This window comes from Podarcis liolepis (assembly GCF_965112155.1).
Source record: "Podarcis liolepis genome assembly, chromosome: 16".
In the NCBI taxonomy this organism is placed as follows: Eukaryota; Metazoa; Chordata; class Lepidosauria; order Squamata; family Lacertidae; genus Podarcis; species Podarcis liolepis.
In genome coordinates, this window is record NC_139567.1 from 32,507,913 (window position 1) to 32,531,679 (window position 23,767).

General features: G+C 44.1%; 2 protein-coding genes across 5 annotated transcripts in view; one reads left to right on the forward strand and one right to left on the reverse strand.

The window, feature by feature from the left end:
* The first annotated feature begins 511 nt into the window (after positions 1-511).
* Positions 512-17,731, forward strand: NUP88 (nucleoporin 88). The gene is made up of 17 exons (XM_083479251.1): positions 512-959; positions 1,830-1,999; positions 3,421-3,546; positions 4,557-4,643; positions 4,731-4,907; positions 5,316-5,502; positions 6,888-7,038; positions 7,480-7,578; positions 8,267-8,357; positions 9,717-9,818; positions 10,250-10,408; positions 11,692-11,817; positions 12,576-12,641; positions 14,611-14,691; positions 16,511-16,637; positions 16,857-16,975; positions 17,526-17,731. The coding sequence occupies exons 1-17, from the start codon at positions 564-566 to the stop codon at positions 17,587-17,589; spliced, it is 2,328 nt and encodes a 775-aa protein (XP_083335377.1). The 5' UTR covers positions 512-563; the 3' UTR covers positions 17,590-17,731.
* Positions 17,732-18,588: 857 nt separating this feature from the next.
* Positions 18,589-23,767, reverse strand: part of RABEP1 (rabaptin, RAB GTPase binding effector protein 1) — a 53,770-nt gene continuing 48,591 nt past the window's right edge. For all 4 annotated transcript variants that reach the window (XM_083479224.1, XM_083479225.1, XM_083479226.1 and 1 more), the window contains 4 exons: positions 23,271-23,326; positions 22,863-22,961; positions 22,607-22,723; positions 18,589-22,101 (listed from right to left, as the gene is read on the reverse strand). In XM_083479224.1, coding sequence (XP_083335350.1) covers positions 22,000-22,101; positions 22,607-22,723; positions 22,863-22,961; positions 23,271-23,326 — 374 coding nt within the window. In that variant the 3' untranslated portion in view covers positions 18,589-21,999. The remainder of the gene's footprint in view (positions 22,102-22,606; positions 22,724-22,862; positions 22,962-23,270; positions 23,327-23,767) is intronic.

Genomic DNA, 23,767 nt, shown 5'->3' on the forward strand with positions numbered 1-23,767 from the left:
TGTGATATACGATATTTCTAATACCGTGCGGAAGAATATTGTGGTCAAACGGTAGAGATATATTGATAAAAACGGGATAATAAAAATCTAAAATAACCGAACAAAAAACTGAAATGCCATTGTGGCTGAAAATGTTAGAATGATGAAGCACAAAAGAAAGAAATATTAGTTAGGCAACAGTAAAAGAGAACGTTTGGAATAATAAGACACATGAATGTAGCAATCCCTATCTCTATGTGTAACACAATATTCGCAAAAAACAAAAAAGATACTAAATTAATAGATGAAATCCCGGAGATCCTTCCCCGCTTTTTCCGCCCCGCCTAGCCAATAGAAAATATTGCCAAAAATACCGCCAAGATTTGAACGGGCGGGATGTTCTTTCGACGTAAGCAGCCCTCACTTCCACCCCAGGATAATGAGAGTGTCTATGGAAAACCCCCAAGCCCCGCGCAGTTTTCACGTCTAACTTTTCACAAGTCTACGGTCTAGAAACCGCTTGCGTCAGCAGGCCGCAGTGCACTCTGGGTCTCGTCCTCCCCTCGCTCCCTCCCGTGGCGAAGATGCCCGCTGGGCTTAACCGTCTTTATCGGTCCGCCGGGACGCCGACGTCACCGTCCGCGGTGCACTCTGGGGCTCGTAGTCCCGCGCTCCTGAGGCGGCGAGGCCCCGACCGGCTTCCTCGACCGGCGACGATGGCGGCGGCCGTGGCGCCGGGCTTGGGAGAGCGCTGGTGGGCAGAGCTGCCTCACCACGCCGTGTTGTGCCGCTTGCGGGAGCAGGCCGACAAGGAGGCCGGGCCGGAGCCGGGGCCCGAGTCGTCGCGCCCGTCCCTCCCGCGGAACCTGTTGTTCGGCCTCGGCGGGGAGCTCTTTCTGTGGGACGGCGAACGCGCCGCCTTCTACGTTCTCAGCCTGAGGGGCCTGGGCGACGAGCCCGACAGGCTGGGCCAGTACCAGGTGCGGCCTTTCGCCCCGATAGGGCTCGGCCCTCACTTGAGGTGGCCAACCCGTGTTTGGGGCGCCGCCGCTTCGGGCTTCAAGGTGGTGGCTCACCTGTGGAAAGCCCCTCTATATAGGACTATAGGCTTGCATTATCAGTAGCGATAATAATGAATGGCTTATTGCGTTTATATCCCGCCTTTTTTTCTCCCAAGGAACTGAAGGTGGCATACATGCTTCCCCAATTAACCCCACCACCATTACACATAAAACAACAACCCTGTGAGGTGGGTTTGGCTGAGAGGCAGTGACTGACCCCTAAGGTGACACCCAGTGAGTTTTGTGGCTGAGCAGGGATTTGAACGCAGGTCCCAGAATTTTTGGGAGGGGCAGGTCTTTTGTTAGGGGGGGGCAGAACCTCAGTTAAGCTATGTATTTTTATTGATCTTTATTGATTTAGGGGGGCTATGCCCCGGTCTCTGATGTTCTAGTCTAGATAACTACTACACTTGCAGCTGTGTTTTTAATTGATGTCCAAGCATTGGGAGAGAATGCTTGAAGGAACACGACTGCTGGTTTCTCCAAGCTTTTGTCCAAGGCAGACCCTGTGGGTTTAGTGGTCTCTTGGCTTAGAAGACAAGTAGCAGCTACCAGTGCCTTGCATGAAGCATAAGAATAATATAGGTAGTCCTCATCGCTCAGCATCCATATCAGATCATGCCTGAAAGAGTGAGCACAGATGAAATGGTAGGCAGCAACAGGTGCAGTTTGCTTGCAGCCAAATATGTAATTGAGTGACACACATGCATCTTGCACTAGTTTTTAAGATTTTGTTCTGCACAAAGTTCAAATATTTAAGCATTAACCGATTGCTGCTTTGATTTCCAGACCCTTCTCTGCATAAATTCACCCTTTTTTGAGGTGTATCAAACTGCACTGAGTCCTACACAGGAGCATGTAGCTCTGATAGGAACAAAAGGCCTGATGGTGCTGGAGTTACCTAAACGCTGGGGAAAGAACTCTGAGTTTGAAGGTGGAAAACCAGTGGTTAATTGTAGGTATGTAGGCTCTCCATTTCTCATAATTGCTTTGCAGCTCTAGAACTAGGGACGGTTGCTACTTCAATATCATCTGGGTCTGTGAAGAAAGCAGTTTTGAGTACATTGTGTCAATTTCATTTGATGACTGTTTTTAATGAAGTTCTCAGGCATTATATTTCGAGGAACTTTTGTTTCAGCTGCATACATTCCACTACTATAGAGAGGCAGTCTCTTTTCAAACTTTTTTAGAAGGGTGGCTGAGGTGCTTTATGGTGCAGTGTTAGGATACAGGCTTTGTGGGCCTGAGGTTCTAGGTTCAGTTCCTTGCTTTTCCATTAAAAGTGATTGCTTTTGGGCAAAGTTCTGAAGCAGTCCATCTTGCTGATGGCACATTTGCTTTGCTGTATCAAGTGGAGGCTAAGGCAACTTTTCTTTGCAATGGAAGTAGTACAATCCATCTGCTCAAATTGCTCACAGTTAACATTCGACAGATCACTGCAAGGCTGGAAAAAAGAGTAAAGGCTGTTGAATTTCTCCCCATTGTGGAAGAAACAGGAGAGGACATTGCACAGAGAACTCCCAGCCTGGCAATCGGCATTATTTGCTAGTATCAGTGACTTCTATGTGCACGTCACTAAAAATGAGAGGATACAATCTATAAACAGAACAAGGAAGACAAGGGACGATGAGAGGCAAATGAAGGCAATGGTAAACAAGGATTGGATACGTGAATATTTCAGATATATGTACTTGAACATAGTTATAGCACTAGGAGATAGAGGCTAGGGGACTGTGCCAAAGAATAGGTTTTGAAGAGAGAGAGCTTCACAAATACATTACTTGGAGGTGATTCTAGGCATAAGCAGGGTCATTCGTGGGAGCAGGACTGTTAATTGGTTCAAAAACAAGATTTCAGGAGATGTTATTTTTGGACAGTAGCTACTCTTTCAACCTTTTTTTACATTTATGGAGAAGATCAGTTCGATTTTAGATTGGAAGCGCTTTCGATAACTGAGTCTGTGACTACATTTTTACCTAGAAGAAAGCTTCCTTAGTTAAATTCTTTCATTACAGAGATAAAATGTTTGAGTACTGACCCTTTAGGACCAATGATAGCTAATTATTTAGTACCTAGAGTTTAAGCAAGGGTAGTGTTCATGTAACACATCAAGTTAGGAAATAAAAAAGGACTGTTACAAGTCTGTGTCTATCCCTTGAGCTTTTTTGCTTTTGATAGGTTTGCCAGTTGGGGAGGAAAAGCCTGGCCTGTTCTTGTGCTCTTGACACCAGCTTGATCTGCAGAAATTGGCAGGGGACACAGGCATGAACATCTGTAGCCCAAGCTGCTGGTCAAAGGCACAGCAACAGTCAAACAGTTGGCAGCCCTCTGTTGGGTTGGAACATAGTGCCTTTCATGATGGAGACCTGTCTTCTTGCAGCACCATCCCTATTGCTGAAAGGTTCTTCACTAGTTCACCATCCCTGACCCTGAAGCATTCCGCCTGGTACCCCAGTGAGACACTGGACCCTCACATTGTGCTCTTAACATCTGACAACACGATAAGGTAACTTTATTGCTCTGAATGGTTTGCTTTTGAGCAGGCTTTGAGAAATCCAAGGAGCCTGGTTTCCCTGACTGTTTAAAAAGGTGGTGCTGGTATCCGGTATATATTAGTCATCCTTTTTTATATATATAATTTAGTGGAATATAGTGGTGAAGAGTGTAAGCCACAGACTTTTAGTTTTCTGGTTCAAATCTTTGCTCAGCTGCAGACTCACTCAGTGATCTTGGGCAATCTTTCTTACTTCAGCTGCCTCGTTGACAATAAAAGGGGGGACAATAAAAGGTCTGAAATATTTTCTGTGCACTGCACATGCTGTATCATTGTTCTGTTGCATGCCCCCCCCCAAAAAAATCTCTGAGCAGTGAGAGCCTCCAAGGGGTTCCAGTGCTTTGCTGGGTTTGGTTCCCTTGCAATAAAGGTCAATGGAGACTGGTGTCTTTTTGAGATACGGTTTTATAAAAATCATATGTACAATCCGAGCATCAAATGGAGGGGCTCACAGCATTATCCTAGGACCTTTTCCAGCTAATTAGCAGAGTATAAATGCTTTCAGAGGCTAATTTAGCTTCCTTTAAATATTTATTTGATGGGGTCATTTGGAACCACATGCTTAGAGACCCACGGAGCAATTGTTTAAGCAATACTTATTACAGTTTTCTCCCATTCTTTTTCCAAGGAGCTCAAGGTAGCATGTATGCTCTGTCCTCTTATTTTATCCTCATAGCAACCCTGTGTAGTAGGTATGTCAGACCTGGAGGGAGTGACTAGGCCAGGACTACCCAGCAAGGCTGAGGGCTAAGCAGGGCTTTGAACTGGGTCTCTCTGGTCTTGGTCTGACACCAGGGCAGCTCTTCAGCTGAAGTGATACTGCACCAGCTTCTGCCAGTGTAATAATGTTGGGTGCAGTACTGAAGATTGTAAAGGTATTCAGCTAATAGAGATTGGGTTTATAGAAGCTATTATCTGGGATGTACTTCTTGTTTTTTAAAATGTCATATTTTGCTTTAAAGGATTTACAGCCTGAATTCACCCCAGACACCCGTGAAAGTGATTCATCTTTCAGAAGCTGATGAGGAGACTCTAAGGCTCAATAAGGGGTGAGGTCTGAAGCTTCCCTCATAGTTGGGCAAACTGAATGTGTGCAGAGAACTGCTACAAACTCAACTGACTGCTCCCTCCCTTAGGAGAGCCTACACAGCATTGATAGGAGAAACGGCAGTAGCATTCGACTTTGGGCCCCTGGCAGCAGTCCCCAAGAACATTGCTGGGCAGCGAGAGAAGGAGGAAGTGCTAGCGTATCCTCTCTACATCTTGTATGAAAATGGGGAGACTTTTCTGACCTACATTAGTCTTCTGCACAGGTAAAGGTCTAACCCAGATTCATGATCCCCTTTTCACCTTCATTTTTTGCACTGGGCAGTGCCTGACCAGACCTCATAGATGCCTGGGCGGTAGGTGGGTACTGATTTGAACACCAATACAATTGCTCCTAGTTCAACTCTGAATGGAAACCCAGGGTTCAAGAATCAACACTTGCCTCCTTGTATTGTTGAGGTGATTTGGTTGGTGTCTGATTAGCATATCCTAGCCTTTCTGCTCTGAGGCTGGCAAGGTCAGTTTGGTGTCTTGGTTGGCTGCAAAACTTTGCTGTTCCAGGTATTAGGCCATGGCTTGCTTAGAGTTTGCAACAGCAAACTGTCCTAGAAGTTTGGGCTCTTCCCAGTAGGCTTCCTTTGACCCCTCCTCCCCCCCCCCAATTTTTTTTGTAGCAGTGGAAACCTTGGTCGGCTCTTGGGCCCACTGCCAATGCATCCTGCAGCTGAAGACAACTACGGGTACGACGCTTGTGCAGTTCTCTGCCTTTCATGCGTTCCCAACATCTTGGTGATCGCCACGGAGTCAGGGCTGCTTTATCACTGCGTGGTACTGGAGGGAGAAGAAGATGATGAACAGATGGTATGTTTGCCTGTTACTACTTGGAGTTTTCAGGAGAGCTTTCCCCCCCACCCCACCCCCCGTTATATGAGGCGGGACTGTAGTACTTTGCACTCAAAAGGTCCCACACTCAAACTCCTGCTTTTCCAGTAAAAAGGACTGGGTAGCAAGTGGTAGGAGAAGCCTCTTCCAGAGATCACAGAAAGCTGCTGCCTGTCCTAATATTGGGCAAGATAGACCCGTGGACTTGGCATAAGGTTGTTTTCAAGTGTATCCCCATCCTGGGTATTCATTTTTAGCTTGCTATCTTTGCAGTCCTCCCCTTTTTTGTCACAGTTTTTTCACATTATGACATGTTCTTACTGAGCATGTGACCAATAGTGCAGTGCTGTTGCACATTATTATGCTTTTCCTAAATTTATTTGTTGTACTGATATCCCACTTTTCCTCCAAGGAGCTCAAGGTGGTGTATGTGACATTCTCTCCCTCTCCAGCAATCTGTTCCCACAGAAGCATGATGGCCCTCTGCCCAGCTAATGATTTGCAGTTCCTAAACCCTAAAACTGCGGCTCATCTTAATTTCGGAAGTTGGTTTAGTTTTCCCCTGATCAACATCTTTGTCTCTGCAGCCATAAACAATTTTGGAGGTTCTGCAAGGAGGTTGCACCCAACTCAGTTGTATCCAGAGTAGACTCAATGAAATTAGTGGACCTGAGATAGTCATACATGCTATTCATAGCAGCCAGCATGGTATAGTAGTTAGAGTGTCAGATTAGGACCCGGGAAAGGTTCAAGTTCCCACTCAGCCATGTTTCTCACTGGGTGGCCTTGGGCCAGTCACTGCCTCTTGGCCTAACCTACCTCACAGGGTTCTTGTGGGGATTAATTGAGGAGGGGGAGAGCCATGTACACCATCTTTAACTCCTTGGAGAAAAAGATGAGGTATAAATGCAGTAAGTAATACTCAACCCCTTGAGAATTAATGGACATGACTAAATACAGCCGGGTGTCCTCTATTTCATATTCCTCTTGTATTGAGGAGCTATTTTAAAAAAATTGCACATCTCAGAAATGCACAATATTGATCTGCATTTGGACCTTAAAAGCATAAACACACAAAAGAGTAAGAAGTAGATATTGTTTCCCCTCCCCACCAGCTCACTAGGAGACAATTGTGGGTTCTCTATTTATATTTCTTTATTATTTGTACTTACAGCCCACACTTTATCAAATGCTGGGTTTCCTAATTAAAATACATGCAATGTGCGATTAAAATAATAAACAACCCCCCCATTTTTACCTTTTTTGCGGTGGGGAGGGAGGTGCTTCCTAAGTGAATTTAATCCCTTGAGCTATTATCTCAAGGGAGGACAAATTTAGAAGTGTTAACCAAATCATCCCTGCAGTCTGTCAAATCCTGGGATTCAAGAACTGACCTCATTCCGTCGCTCTACGTGTTCGAATGTGTTGAACTGGAGCTTGCACTGAAACTGGCTTCAAGGGAAGGGGAGGAACCCCTGGAGTCGGACTTCTCCTGCCCAATCAAATTGCATAGAGGTAGGAGCACAAGTCAGTTACCTCTCTTGCTTTCCCCTTGCTCTGCTCACTTGGCATCCAATTAAAGCGACCTTTCAGGTAAATACAAAAATTAATCAATGCCAGGCTACCTGTTCCTTGATTTGCATGTAGCTTTATGTCACAGGATAGCATCACCCAGCTGGCCCAGCAAGCCGTTTACTGTCTGTTTCTGCAGCTCCCGGTGGTCTTGAGTTGCTTTGCCATCTTGAAGCAGCCCACAAGTATTGCCCATCAATAAATAAGAGGGTGGCAACAATGTGGGTCATTGCTGGGAGTTCATGGAACTTCTTTACATAAACAGGTTTGGCACAGTTCCATTTTCACGCAGTTCCACGTTGTCGCTATCATATGTGGACTGAAACCTTCCCGTGTCTTTGTTGGCTCTCCATGAATGCATAAATATCTCACTTGCATTTTCAGATCCCAAATGTCCCTCTCGATATCACTGTACACATGACGCTGGGGTGCACAGCATTGGAGTCACCTGGATCAACAAACTTCAAAAGTTCCTTGACTCAGGTAGTAGTGAAACCTTCCTGCCTTGGAATGTTGCATTCCTACACCTTGTTTCTCACAGATGCAACTTGTCTTGAGTAGTGTGCCAGTAGTGTGGAAAGGTGGGATATAAATAGAGTGGACAGTGGTACAGTTTAGTGAGACATTTGAATCTGGCAGACTATAGTTTACCTCCAACTAGAACTGAAAACCTACTTCAAACTGTAGTTTCCAATTCAGATTTGGAGGTAAACAGATTTGACTGAGCCAGAAATAAGGAAGGGCATTGGAGCACGTGCAGAGAGGAGGGAGAAGCAGAGCCTAAGGCATGACACTCACAACACAGCCATGATGTGAACTGAACCCATATATTGCTGGCGCAACCCATTAAAAAATGTGTTCCAAAACTGGTAGGGCCAGAGCAAACTTGTCATTATCTGCGTCCTCCCAATGGTCAGGACCACCTCTTTTTCTCTTCCTCCACCTCCCATTGGGCTGCCAGGAAAGGGACAGGTGGCTTTTGTCAGAGATCTGAAATGATCACCTCAGTCCAGTTCGGCTCCCTCCCCCTACCAATCCCTTTTCCCCTCCAGATTACCCCCCCCTGCCCCCACACATGACATTTGGCTAGGAGTTCTGATTTCCTCATTACTGTTCTGTGGGGTGATAGGTGTGACTCCCCAGTAACCTGCATGTTTACTTGCTTTTTCAGATGAAGAAGACAAGGACCGTTTGCAAGAACTTGGAGCAGAACAGAAATGCATCGTAGAGCACATCCTTTGCACAAAACCTCTGCCATGCAGGTAAGAGTCTACTTCTTCCCAAATCCATATTCTTCTTGCAGCTGCTTATTGCTGGAGAATCCAGGCCGAGAACAGTTATACACAACTCAGTTTCTGAAAAATCAAGCATTGAATGGTGTTGTTTGTGTTAAGATTTGGATGAGCAAGCAGGGTGGACAGGGAAGGAGAACTGTGTTTGTGTCTCTCTGTGGTGAAGACAAGGCTCTTGACTGTTTTTGGGGTGCCCCTTTTTCTTGGTCTGGATAAGGATGTTGGCTGGAAAAAGGCCTTTTTTGGAGAACATGAGAGAACAAGGCATGAATGCTTATTCTGGGGATCTGCAGGAGGCCTTCAGTGAGCAAAAGGTTAAGCCCCATTACCCAGAGACGGGCAGGGAGATGTAATGAAACAGAAAACTTTACTGATGTGACATGCACTTAGCACTTCCTTAGTGAGTACCCTCAGAATCTTGTGTAGATCCCAGGTTGGAAACATCTGCATCCCAGGTGGGTTTAACAGAAGGAGGCCTTCTTAACTAGCAAGACATGCATGGATGGGCCAATGGAAATTTCAGCTTTCTTCTAGTAAATGTGACAGATGCACGACTTTGAACTGGTTTTTCAAGGTGTTGGAACAGAGCCCCAGTTGAGGCTGTACTGCAGTAAAGGCAGCACATTGGTGATACTGGTGGAAAACTGAAACACAGAATCATAAAATTGTAGAGTTGGAAGGGACCCCGAGGATCATATCGTCCAACCCCCTGCAATGCAGGAATATGCAGTTGTCCAATACGGGGATCAAGCCTGCAGCCTTGGCATTATCAACACCACACTTTAACCAACTGAACTGTCCAGGCATTTCTGCCTGCTGTGACATTTCAAGACCTACCTAGTGGTCTTATAGATGTGATGGGTAGAATCTCTGCAAGACACCAGCATAGGGTCCACTGCAGCTCCTGGATATTTAAAGACTTATAAATCTTGCATTCAGCCTCCAGATGAAGAGGCAGAGCCAAATTGGGTTAAAATATAGGAATGGGGCCTAAATAGACGATAATGAGCTGGAGGGGTTATCTCTGGTAATTATAGATCTGAGAACAACGGTGGGGATGACCTCTACTCTTGCTCAGTTTTTGCAGAAGACTGACCAGGAGAGACACTAAGTATTAAAAAGTCTAGGAAACCAAATCAGGATGAGGCTGTAAATGTGGCTACAATGAAGGAAGAATATGATAAGAGGCACTTAAAAGATTTGCTAGATTCTGCGGTGGATTCTTTGTTGTGTTAGTCTGAAGACAGCAAGTGACTTCTGCTCTTCTGTTCTTGGGGTTGCCAATGTTTTCTGGGATAGCTTGACATTTTTTCTGTTCTGTTCCTTCAGCCAAGCGGCCTCAATTATAGGGTTTTGGATCGTCTCAGACATTCTGGGTCCCACAATGGTCTGCATCACCAAGAGCTACGAATGTGTCACCAAACCTCTTCTGTACGTACTGAGCCACATTTACCTTTTTAATGCTGAAATGTGGTAGGCATACTTCCAATGACACAGTATATTTCCCTTATATAGTTGTAGGACTCCTGAATTGCCTAGGTAACTCCTTCAAGTTTCCATGGCACCAGGCTCTGCTGATCTTGAATTCATGACTGTTGATTCTCCTGGTAATCCCTGACATACCCCTTCATTACCTTGATTGGTACACTTGCCTTTCCCTTATTCCTAACTAGGCTTGTGTTGATAATTCTCTGAAGTTTCTTATCCAGCATTTCATGCCTGCTCTTTGCAAAGGTCTGCAAACTCTTTTTTTTGGGGGGGGGAGGGTGTAAAAGAATTAAAAACCTCTAAAGAACTTCATGAAAGCAAGTGGGGAGTGTCTTTGGAAACGTTTAACTGATGCCTGACACTTGTATTGACAGTTCTGCCATTCACCCACCATGCCCTCCTCTTCTGTGCACCAAGCAAGATTCGCCGGTTACAGTCTCGCCTCTCCGCATCCTGGCCGAATCGCAGGATTCCTTTGAGCGACACATCCGAAATATCCTGGATCGCAATTCTGCTAACCCTCTCCTATTGAAGTATGAAATCTTTCTGGAGGCAAAAGGCTTTCGTCATCCCCCATCACTCCTGTGTCCCCAAAAGGCAAAGGCACACCTTGGCCTTTGGTGTTGTTCGGAAGAGGGGGTTCCATCATCTGGTGTTCTCAGCCCCTTTCCTTTCCCTCTGACAGGGTTCACCCTTCTCATTGCTATAATCTTGCATAAGGTCTACACCTGCTGTTCCACCACCTCCATCTTCAGGATGGACTTATGCACAGTGGTCTTTCGTTCTGGCCAATCTCAACTCCTCTTCTCCCACACTTGGCAGCTTTTGCAACTTCACTGGTGCCACCATAAATTTATTGCTGCTCTTTCCGCACCAGCATATCCTGCGGCTCAGTCATGGCACAGTCGCTTTGGGGTTCTGGCTGGGTTGTTAGGCTCATGGGACATGAATCTAGCAGGGTGAGTGGGCTACAGCGATGAGCAGGGCTCCTTGGCTTCTCTTTACTATATTATTAACTAAAAGAGAAGGATGGCATAGGAGATGAGGAAAGTCAGCATTGAACCTCTTAAGTGTTTCTGGGCATTTTAAATAGATTGGCTTTCTGGTGTGTTGATGAGCATCCGACACGAGGGCTTTGTCAAATGCAATTTGATTGTAATGTCCTTATCTGAGCTGAACCCTCAGTTTGAGGCCAGTTAGAAATCTTCCCTAAATAACTGGACCCCTCTCCAGTTCAAGCTTCTTGATGCACACAGCCTTAGGGCATATGGTGTCAGAAGCATTTGTGTGGCAAAGCAGGCTGGGATAGCTCAGTCAGTAGAGCATGAGACTCCTAGTATCAGGGTCCTAGGTTCAACCGCCACATTGGGCAAGAGATTCCTTCATCGCAGGGGGTTGAAGTAGATGACCCTCAGATCCCTTCCAACTCTATAATTCTGTGGTTCTAAATGCTCTTTATCAGAGCATGTACCGTAGTTTTCCGTGTATAAGATAAGCTTTTTTTCTTTAAAAAGTAGGTTAAAAATTAGGGGGCACCTTATACACAGATAAGGCACAGGGGGTACGTGGGATTGTTTGATGCTGGGAGCCAGAGATTGTCAGCGGCTATTGGTCGTGTTATTTGTGGCTGCGGCAATTGTGTGGGTGATTGGTGGCTTTAGCGATGCGCTGTGAGTTGCAGGGCAGGTGGGTGAGCAATGTTTGGCAAACTCCCTCTAAAAAAAGGTCAACAACTCTGGGCCACTCCCCACCCCCAAAAAGCTCAACTCTGGCAGTACACTATAATGGCCAAGACAATGTTGTGTTTGTCTTCCAGGTCTGCAGATAAAGAAGTTTCCCCTCCCCCTGAAGAATGCCTTCAGCTTCTCAGCAGAGCGACTCAGGTGTTCAGGGAGGAATACATTCTGAAACAGGACTTGGCCCGGGAGGAGATCCAGCGAAGGTAAAATGGGCCCTTGGCTTCTAAAACCTTGTTCTTCTTCCCTCCTGTTGCAGCAACAATTGGTCATTTTCTGATCCTGATCCTGCAATCTATTATCTGCCAACTTCATCAGATGTAATACAATAGGGACATGAATCTCTAGTGAATAGGTTTCCTGCCCTTGGGAATTATTTACATTTTTCTGAAGAGCATATCCCTGATTTGCTTTTATCATTGGGCTAATCGAAAGAGTGGCATAACCGGGTGGAAATCCCTGCCTTGTTTGCCCCCAACCCCTGCTCCAAAGGAAATACAATTGGTGGCAACGTTTGGCTTAATTTCAAAAGCCTTCTGCAAGCTGTCAGTTCTGTCCTCTGGCAAAGGAGAGTGAGGGTGTAATGCACCTCCTCCAGCAGCCCTCTGGATTGGGGTGGGGAAAGGGGTTGGCCTGCCCACCATAGAATGCAGCCCCTAACAGAGTATCAAGGGACTGTGCACACACACACCCCCGGAAAAAGGTTGCCCGCCTCTGTTCTACAGCTAGGTCGTCATCCTCCCCCTTTCTCTCGTTTTCGGAACGGGGCAGTTAATAGCACAATTCCCCTTTCTGTAGTATGTGTGTCTTTAAATGTCTCCACCCCCGGTTAACCCCCTTGTTCCTCGTAATTTATTTTTCTCATTGAACAATGGGTTAGAGGTGTAGGGGAGAGCAGAAAGGCAAGCCAGGTTGCATCAAAAAACCTAACTGTTTGGCCATCCCTTCAACCCTTGCTCCTCAGAGTGAAATTGCTACGGGAACAGAAAAAGAAGCAGCTGGAAGATCTTGCCTACTGTCGAGAGGAAAGGTGAGGCAACCGTCTCTTTGCCTTTTAAGCTAGCTTGGCTGGTAGTTTAAAAGAAGTGGGTTGCCCCGTGGGAGCAGCTCAGAGCTCAGTGGTAGAGAACGTGCCTTGCATGTCAAAAATCTCTGGTTTAACCCCATCCATCACTAGTGAAAAATGATCTTGGGTATTAGGGCCGGGAAAGCCCTCCTGTGCAAGACCTTAAAGAGCTGCTACCAGCCAGAGTAGGCATCACTGAGCCTAGAAGGATCTGTAAGGTACTTTTCAGAGCATCCTTTCCAGAGACGTCCACCACGGTCCGATATTAGATACAGGTGTTTTACCGCAGGTTGAAACCCGAAGAGAGCTTCTAGGATTTGCTGATTTTGTTACTCTTCTTTTCCATGTGATTTAGTCCCCCCCTTTGTGTTCTTGTTCTAGTGATAGTTTAATTCATTAGTGATGTTTTAGTGTAAGCTTGTTTTAAAGAAATGTGTTCCTAATAACTGTCTGAGGTGTCCACCAGACTTCTGCCACTTGGCTGCTTTTCATTATGCAGCTTTTAAGAATATAAGAAGAGCCCTGTACCAAAATTGGGCCCAAAGTAGCACTAGAAAATAATATTCTCCTGCTCATCTTTTTTTTTTTAATTACTAGCTAAAAGTTCCTGTTGCTCAGGGATTCTTAGAAATCAAAAGATCCTGGTATTTATAAATGGATAATGTAATTTGTAATTTCTAGGGCTCTTGATGCCACCTCCCAACACCCAGTTATATTTAAATAGAGACAAAACATCCTCCACCATCTCAGGAACTACCATGCCAGATCTGGAAATGTTAACCAGTGCAGTTTGGATCCAGGGTTGTCATGGCCCAACTTGGTTAAAGTCCAGATTGGCCTGATTTGGTATGGGATTCAGGCTTTCACTAAATCCAGTGCGCAAACCCTTTAATTTTCTGCCAGATTTTCTGACAGTATCCAAACCTAGACAAAAACCCACTCTGCCTCAAGAACCATCATGCCAAACTGGGCAACGATGCCATCAGAGGTTTCCCAATTGACAGAGGTAGGAACAGTTAGTTCTGCCATCTGGATTCAAAATGGCAGCCGACTGTATCCAAGCATCAATGGAAGCTGGCTCCTTGGCCTCAGGCACTGTTGTACCAAGTTTGGCAATGACATCTTAAGAATGCCTAGAGAACATACAGGTGGGCAGACCACTTTCCAAAACATATAGTAGGCTAGAAAAAGTTTGTGGCTTTTATTTGCTTGTGGCTGTTTTTTATAATGTGTCGAACAAAATTGGTTGGCATTGTCTTTTAATGGGACATAGAAGTTATCAGTGGGTAGTGCTGCTAGGATTTCCTGGACATTACTGGGATTTCAGTGGTGGAAGGTTTGGGGTTTAGTGGGGCACTTCAGTTATACGGGGACATGGATTCAATTACTTTCGGTTGTCTTATTTCACTGTACTCATAAAATCTCTACTTCCACATCTATCCCAAATATAAAGGTGTGGAAGAAAATTATCTGCTTATTTGTTTGTTAGAGAAAGTCTCATTTGCTTTGCTATGAGTTTTCTTTTGCCATTGATGTCTATGGGAGACCCAGCTGCTCTTCTGCTGCCTGTCATTTCTATGTTTTCGATCCGGTTGGCATGAAAATGCATTCCATGTCGATAACAGACCTGTCAAGTTCAGACAGAAAATCCCTTTATGAGCAGTTTTTTAAAGGCACACATAAAGCACACCACTGGCTAAGTTATAGTAACTGGTGTCCAGGATTTGGATGAGAGTCAAAATTTCCTAAAAACTCTCCTTTGCAGCCTCATGTAGACGTGCCAGCTGCTGTTGGGAGACATGGAAAGAGAAGGGTGCACTGCCCTTTAGAACTGCTTTGGTTCATAAGAAACAACAAATAGACCCCACTTGTTCTGTTTTATGAGACAAATGTGCACCACTATCCCAGAATAACATTTCCTCTTCACCCAAAGGAAAAGCTTGCGGGAGATGGCAGAGCGATTAGCTGACAAGTACGAGGAAGCCAAAGAGAAGCAGGAAGACATTGTGAACAGGTAAAAGGGCACACTCTTCACAAGGTTCTCTTGCTGGGGGCTGGAGCAAGAAAATGCCCATGCCTGTCTGATGCCAAGTATGCCTTGGGCTTGTGCTGAAGCCTTGTCCTTAAGATGTGCACCCTTCGGAATTGCTGGGCCTGAAATAATGATAAAGAAAGTCAGGTTGTGGAGAGGCATTTCAGCTGAGCAGCATGCAGCTTGGCAGCCAGCTGAACTAAACCTACAACTTAAGCTGCTGCTAACAGCTTCATGCAAGTTTATTCACTGACTAAAGCCTTTAAACCCGTGTTTAAAATGGCAGAGATGCTCCCAAACAATGCGGTTGTCTTTGGAAGGGCAAGCTGTTTGGAATTGGCATTATCTAGCCAAACTTACACCCCCTGATGTGTGCCTGAGTGGTCTCAGTGTATTAGCAGAGAGAGAATAGGTGAGCAACACAGTTGCAAGTGGATTGTGTGTGAAGTTAATTGGTCTCATTCTTTCTGAAAAGCAGTTGACAGAAGCTGACTTAATAAAGGAGGGTTGGGAGCGCTTTGAAAGTAGGGGTACCACAATTAATGTGCATAATTTTGCATAACATTGATTAGAAAATAGGTAGTATGCAGTTTGTATATGCAGTTTAATATTCAGTTGGGAGCCGCCCAGAGTGACTGGGGAAACCCAGCCAGATGGGCAGGGTATAAATAATAAATTATTATTATTATTACTAGTCTTTGGACCTGCTTGGGAATACAATGATACCTCAAGTTACAAACGCTTCAGGTTACAAACTCCACTAACCTGGAAGAGTTACCTTGAGTTGAGAACTTTGCCCCAGGATAAGAACGGAAACCGTGTGCCGACGGCACAGCAGCAGCAAGAGGCCCCATTAGCAAAAGCACGTCTCTAGTTAAGAATGGACCTCTGGAATGAATTAGTAACTAGAGGTACCATGGATATATAGCTTTGATGGCAACTTTCAGCGTTTTGAAAATAAGGACTGAATTTGTCTTTAGGAAATTATGCTTGTAGTGTAGGGTGACAGTTCCCTCTTCACTCCTGCTTAATTAGCACTTGACAATGTAAGTTTGTCTTGGTTCTAAAAGCAGAATTTGCAAACAATTAACTTTGTCTACAAGTTGGGGATGGTCACACGTTACTCAACAAGTGTATAGTCTCTGTGCATAATAGAAGAGCTGCACGAATGAACTAGCATACACTTTCACAGTGTGCAGAGACCTCATATATCTGTGTTGAATGTAACATATGAGTCAGCGTGTTGACTCTGACAGTGGTGGTATAGTGATATATGAAGTGGTGGTCAACTAAGTTGTCCTCAGAATAGACCCACTGAGTTGAATGAACATGATTAAGTTTGGTCCAGTTCAGTATCTGAGTAAAACTTTGTTGAATACCATCCATGGTCAGTAAACGTGGGTTTAATTCCCTCCTCCTCAGCTACTTTTGCTATGATATTGTCTGATTCACATTCTTTCAGAATTTTCAGGTAGGACTTATAATTGGTATCTGGCAAACCTTTTGGCAAATTATTTGAACATATTATTATGTCGCTAAACTTCTGGCTGAAAAAAAATGTAAAGAAAATTTCCCTGATTAAACCTTTTTCTGTCCAGCTGCTGTTACAATTTCTAACGGCTGTGTTGTTTCTTTTTTTAAAAAATCTACTTTTAATGTTGTATAGCTTATTTTAGACATGCTTCAGATCTTCCTCACATCTTGTATCGTGGATATACATGGCTGCTGGTTTTATCTTGTTCTAGTCTGTGACTGCATAATAAAAAGATTGATTGACTGACACTGTCTTTGTGGGCTGAAGGATGAAGAAGGTACTGCGTAACTTCCACTCTCAGCTGCCTGTCTTGTCAGATAGTGAAAAGGACATGAAGAAGGAACTACAGACAATCGAAGAACAACTGCGGCACTTGGGAAATGCTATCCGGCAAGTAAGTGTGGATGTGCATTGTTTTTGTAACGTTTGGCTGTTTTTGTATACGTAATGCTTAGGGATTATCAAGTGATCTAAAAAGCCTTTAAAAAATAAATAAGTAGAAGAGGGTGGGAGCTAGAGGCACTGCACATGAAGCTGGAAGGCAGTATTTGAAACACTTTCTCAAGGGCTTTTGAAGCATCTGTCTCTTGCGCTATTTACTGCTTGCCTTTAGGTTAAAATGAAAAAGGATTATCAGCAGAGAAAAATGGAGAAGGGGACCAGTCCGCGGAAGCCTAGCATCAACCTTAACACCTATCAGAGGAAATGCATCCAAGCAGTTCTGAAAGAGGAGTAAGTGGGCGCTTGCACTTTGAAACACTTGGCAAATGAACAGCGAGCGAGTCAAGAGGCCCAGCTCTTAGCTGCTGAGTTGTTGTGCTGCCGCTGTACTTTGAAGCAGTGATGTTGAGGGGTTGTACACATGGGGTAAGAGGGTGCTGAAGTAAGAGGGTCCCACCAGTATTGACACTGTGCCAGCTGTGAAAGACACACCTGCTCAGACAAACATTCCCCTTTCAACCCAATTTGAACCTCCTGCTTCACTCTTCCAATTGTTGCGCTGCTTGTTTCGTTATACATTTTGAGTGCAGTTGTTTCCGTGCTTAGATTAAATTGTTATCGTGTACGTTAATTGTATTTTTGGCAATTGGTTTTATACTGGCAAGCTGCCCAGAAGCAGTATATAAATTAATAAATGCGTGTTTGCTAGTGTAGCCGCTTGCAGTAGTGGAGGTGAAAACCCCACCCGGGAAAGTTGTGTGTTGCGCTCTGTTTTTCATGCCTTGTCTGCTCAGAATGGCTGAAGTCACTGAAGTGCTTTCTCTTTCTCTCTCTGATGCAGGGGAGAACACATCCAGGCAATGGTGAAACAGATAAATGATGTCAGAAACCATGTGACCTTTTAGAGCCGTCATGAATGGTGTAAAGCAAACTCGTGAAACATGAAGGGAATGCAAACTGCCTTTCTCCTACTTTATACGTTGGTTCCTTGTGTTATTTTTTATATATATAAAACATCTCTGTTGTGAATAAATACTTTTTTTGAAAGCTCGTCTCACTTCTAAATCTAGGCTTAGACTATTTGGTATGATGTACTGCTGTTGCTTCTCCAGAAGGCAAAACACAGGAAGAATCCTGCCAATTGATCTTGGGCATAATCACCAGGATTACTCTGAAAGTCTCTTTACAGAACTGATTAATTCCCCACACACCAAAGGACAACGCACAAGCACGGTTTTACCCCTAGATATTGCAGGTGCCATATTAAGGTCAGTGCTGCTCGTGTATTCAAGTTTTTTTGCAGCATTCACATAACAGCAAAATGTCAGCCTGTTTTCTCCCGATTTAATTCAAGTCTCCCCCTTGTCCAGTAAGTAAAAAACCATATTGCCAATTACCCCTTTGCAAATTAAGTCCCTACCCCATATCTTTTTAAAGAAAATCTATATTACTTACTAGAACAGAAAACCTCTAAGCGGATGTTAATCCTTGCCTTTCTAGCTCTTACTGCATTTACGCAAATCTAATGTGCCATCGAATCTACAGCACACCACAATTTTCAAAAACATTGAAACCAAAAAACTATTTGCTGGTGGCATCAAATTTTTGCGATGTAATTTGGCCAAAAAACGTGTGTATTACATTTGAGTAAATACAGTAATTTGCCCTCTCTGCAACCTGCAGTTCACTTCTGCGCATAAAAGCAAGTCAGAACTTGCCATGATGTCATAAGGATGATTTAACACAGGATAATAATGGAAACAAATCCTTAGGCTCAGTGATGAACAGAACACTAGACTGGTCCCCTACTATGACCATTTTGAGGAAAGCGTCACGGATCTCTTTCTAGCCTCATGACCTAACATTCACCTGGGCAGAAAGGAAGTATGAGAAGGATCACAAAATACTTTTTACCTCCTTTAATTTAGAACACTTCTTAAGGATACACCTTCAAATACAGTTAACAAATGGTTACATTTCTGAATTTGGTAGACAGGAGAATTTTACATCCACAGTTTCACAGGACACCAGAGGCTTGGTTCATTGGAATGTAGTATTCCAGACACTCATTTGGAATTTTAAAGGCTTAACTAATTTTTTTCTTAAGGGACTATATTTATAGATGTCTTGCCTGCCTCCTACCCTTATTCTTATCCAAACCATGCTTTAAGAGGTTGTATAGCAATGGCACAGGAGTCAAGTAAAGAAGATGTTAACAGGTTAGACATGCTGCAAGAACTTATTTTGCACATATTAAGACTGTACAAGTATACAGAACAGAGCTAAAACTTGCAGGCTTTTTCTCTTAAATTCTGCACACAGCCCCTTTCTGAAGAGTTACTGTATTATATTCCCTGTTTGTAGTAGCTAAGGCTCAGTGCGTAACCCTGAAAGCCAATGGTACAAATTAAGCAATCCTTTACAGCAAGAGAGCCAGGACCTAAGGTCAGATGGGCACAACTTTCCCTTTTAAAAAAGAAGGGGGGAAGAGCTTAATTATAGAAGAAATTATGTCCACAATTAAATCATTTACTTTCACTGAGGATTTCCCGGCATTGAACAAAATTATTTTCCCTTTTCTAAATTATTTGGACGGCTTCTTTAATTCATCCTGTGTGTATCTTGGGTTCTAGGTTTGAGAATTTCTGCATTACACTGTCAATCTTCTGTTAATTTAGTTACAACTATGAAAGTTTTAAAATCTAGTACTGCTGATCTATTCCCCTGTCCTCAGGAGCTGAAAACATACTTCCCCTCTTGTCTCTGAAGCCATGCTAGGCATCTGGATGGAAAAACCTGGTTAATCAAGCACCTGACCTCACAACTCTTCAATGCATAAGCTGTAACGAGTTCAGTAATGGTCTTATTGTGCTACTCTACGTGCTATATCGTTATCTTCTTATTTAACCAGTTTCTAACCACTTTAAGACAGTTAAATAAAACTGACTAGTTGGTGCTTTTCCAAAGATGGCTCACCAGAGAAGGTGGACAGGAGAGTCACTAAATCCATCCTGACTCATACTGAAAAAGATTTAGCAATGTTGAAATGGCAGGAGCAAAACAGGGAGAGTTAGCCTCAGGCATGCTTGAAGAAATAGGAAAACCTCCCCTACAGCCTCTAGGACCAAATTAACGATCCAAAGAAACTTGTCAATGCAGACTAGGTTATTCTCTCCCAATCCTACTGGTTGCAAATGTTCCTCGCAGCAGTAGGCATCCTAACCTTGCCATTTCTTTACTGCTGCAGTATTCCACCCCTCCCATAAACACACATACACACAAACAGACTGGATTCCACCAAGTGTTTTCTGATTCTGTAGCAATTATGTGGGTGGAACCACACTGAGCAAGAGACTCCCCATAGGAGATAGCTTCCAGCACAACAGAAACCTGCAGAACAGCCAAAGTGACTGATTACTTCTGGCCCCAAGTGGTTAAGTCTGGAATGGGACCCTTGGCAGGAGCAGGGTGGGGCAAGGAACTCTGGTAATTCCTCCTCTTACACTGATAAAATATGAAGCGGAATTTCAGATCACTAGTTGTTTGGGAAATAATCAGGTAATGGTGAACATGATTATATTAAGGACCATGCTAGGCTCATTCCAGCAAATCAGCTTCATGGAGCAATGGCTGGTCTTTCAGTAGCAGGAACAGAAAGGGAAAGGGGAGATGGGCTGCTCTTTGCACCCAAAGCACCTCCCTGTTGAAGGTGATCTGTTCTGCTACAGGAAAAAGCTAGGAATGCAAGGGAGCTGCAGCTCATGGATACAGCACGCCTTGCCCATTTCACACAACCCTTCTTCTAAGATGCACTTTCTAGGAAGTAATACGCTCTTACTGGAAATGCAGGGAATCATGGTTGAGAGAAAGCAAAAATACTTTTGATACGTTCGAACCTGCAAATAAGGTTTATTTCATGGTGGCTCTGCCTCAAAGCCTGTTTCTTCCAAATTCTGCAGTACATTCCACCCCTGCCTTCATGCTCAAATGGTTAGATGCAGAGGGCAAATGAGTTGCATGGAGGTCCCACTGATTTACAACAGGGCCAGACCATGATCAGCTTCCAACCCAAAGTCCACAGCAAGGGGAGTCTGCATCTCAAGTGGCATATCCAAGAATGATTCCATTGAAGCTTAACCGCCATTTCAGAATCTGTTTTAAAAGAGCGGCATATTTTACAGCTTCTAAATCTGTGAGTCTGAAAAGCACCTACTCCACTTTTTGGTGGCGGTGCCTTGAAATCGACATGTTTGTTTTATTAAAGAGTCATAAAAAACCTAATTCCATCCTCTGTCCTTTGTATTCAGATTAAATACCCCCCCAAAAACACACACACACACACTTCAAGGGAAGAAATGGTGGGATATAGCTCCCTCCCATAAATGAAAAGATCCTAAATTTCAGCTCAACTAGGGCAGGATATCTTTGCCTGCCACCTCTGAAATAAAGGCAACACCAAAAGTGTTGTTTTCAAACTGCTCCTGCAGCCGTTCCAGGGTGCATTTGGCACCCATTCTCTTGCCCCAACAATCTGCAGGGCGAGGCTTTTTAATTCTAGTGGTCACTTTCCCCCGAAGGCCAAGTCCTCTCTTTCGACAACTTCAGAGCCTTCTCATCTACACTGCCCCCCCCATCCCCTGAACATCCTGTCCCATCACACTTTTCAACAGCAATTGGTCTCCTCCTGCACAACATACGAGATACAATGTGTGCACCGAGCTCAAAAACCCCAAATCCAGTGTCCTGCAGATAAATTCATATTTTAATATAAAATATTCATACAGCATGCTAGACCAGCATCTGCCTAGCCTGCTCTCTCACCCAATACCCCTGGTAGCCCTTCAGTCGTCATTGGGGTGGAGTTCAACAGCTTCACTCCAAAATATGGTTTGGGGAGAAGGGGAGATTTGATTTGCCAAACTACCTTCACCACAATATTTTGTTTTTAATGGGAAGAGGTGAGAGAAAGAAGAGAGCCGAATTCCAGAGTAGGGGTGGAGGTGAGAGAGGGAGGATAGGGTGGTTATTTTGACAAATCCGGTCCCCCACTAAAGCCCCCCCCCCAAGCATCTTGCTCATCTCTCCATCTGACGCTTTTCTGCCTCCAACACAAAGCCATCTCTCCCTTCCAGAAACACAGCCTGGATCATTGTTCCCCTGTGTCATCTTCTGCTTCTTTCAGTTAAGAGTTAAATAATAATTATTAAATGTTTTGCTATAAAGATGAGGGTTTTTCTTTAAAAAAAAAAAAAACCAGAAACAAACACAAAACAAAACAAAAAAATTGCAGCCTTAGAGCCCTGCTATGGAGGGTGTCATGTTTCAGGCAGTTGATTAATGTCTGTCAGTTTTGTGTCGTTGAGGATCACACGGATTCTCTCCAGGGAATCTGCCTGCCGGATCCGTTCCAATTGGACCTAGGGGGAAAAATTATTTGGTTCATTATATCTGGGTTCCCAGCCCTTAGATCATAAAAATACTGTAAACTGCTATGAAAAACCCATCAGCCCATACGGATTGTTTTCTGTTGGGCTGCTAAAACCGATAAATAGGTGGGAAACATTTTTAATGAATGGGAGCACATTTTAATCAGAGGGGGAGAAATTAAAAAGGCTATTTGGGTTCTGGGGTGTTACTGTAATGAGATGATAAAGATGGACTTTCTTTAGAATATGGTTTAACTAACATAAAACAGTGTAAATTATTCCACAATTGCTATTATTATTATTATTATTATTATTACTCTGTCAGATGCACTAAGTGACCATAATAATAATCAAGGCAACTAGCTGTCGATTTACTACTATTACTCAGGCATTAGAGCCCACCCAGTCCAGCTTTGGCTTTCTGGAGTCTGGAAAATCTCTTCTGAATCTCCCCTTGGTTTATTCAGTGCCTCACCAGTTGTGCCAACAACCCTACCTGAAGGGTCTGCGAAAGCTTCACAAAATCTCTCTGCACTTGCTCACTAACATCCAGTTCCGTCTGCAGCCGCTGAGCTTTGTTCTTCTCCTCAAACATCAGCTGCTCCAGGTTTGCCTGAAACAAGTTTTTATTTGCATGAAAGGGCTTATCATTGCACTGTAAGATGGCCCTGATGGTCAGGGGGGCATTGGAGTGGTAAGTAATGGGCCCCCTTTTTTTTACACGAACACACCCTATTTTCACTAATAGTTACCTTTGCAGCCAACTCCTTCTTCAGCTGCTCCTCAAGGCTGTTTCTCCTTTCCTGCAAGCTTTCCAGCTGTTGGTTTTTCTCCTTCAAGGCGGATTCCAGCTGAAATCAAGAATAAGTTGCATAAGGTTCAACACTGCCCTTGTCTGGCATTCACCTGCATGAATTGACTGCAAGTTAACTAAATCTTACAATTCCCTGGCCTTTAAAACAAATGAGAATGGAGAAACCTGCAGTCAATGAACACTCTCCTTTACTGAACAACCCCAGAAAACTTAGGCCAACTGCAACTCCTGGGCAAGTGACGCCCACCCGCTCTACAGGGGCTGCTGCTACAAGGTGGACAGAGAGAGGATGTTTTTCACCAGAGCATGTCAAACAGCCCCTAAAGCATCCAGGTGGAACCCTTACCTGCTCCTTCCCTGCTTTTATTCTCTCCAGTTCTGTTTTCAGATTGGAAGCAGCAGCTGTAAGAGAAGAGAGAGACATTCAGCTCATTAACCAACCTTGTGTTCGGGCTCATGCTGGCCAGGTAGGGACTAAAGTCGCCTACACCACTTTCTCACCGATGGAATTCCATAAAAGACTGTTTATCATATTTCAATGTATGTTCCTGTCTGAGCCTCTAGCTGCTGGTTTTTTCCTCTCAAAAACCTACTGGTTTCTCTGTTCTGTGATTCTTGATGTCAGATTTATGTCCGTTTATTCTTTGGCGTAAGGTTTGGCCTTACTTCACTTCAATCTCCCAGGGCATTCTATACAAGATCTCAAAGTAGCTGTTTTACTACAAAGGAATTTCAGAAATAGACTGGAAAGAGAAGCTGCTGAATTACAACTCATTACCAAACTTAAAACCATGAAAAGACCTGGGCTTAACAAAGACATTGGATTCTTATCTCACTATACAT

Bases quoted from the DNA above. Each gene is read 5' to 3' on its own strand.
- NUP88 (XM_083479251.1), top strand. From the start codon at position 564: ATGCCCGCTGGGCTTAACCGTCTTTATCGGTCCGCCGGGACGCCGACG. The intron at 12,642-14,610 runs GTGAGGCAACCG...CTTCACCCAAAG, and splicing joins GCCTACTGTCGAGAGGAAAG to GAAAAGCTTGCGGGAGATGG. The intron at 16,976-17,525 runs GTAAGTGGGCGC...TCTCTGATGCAG, and splicing joins CAAGCAGTTCTGAAAGAGGA to GGGAGAACACATCCAGGCAA.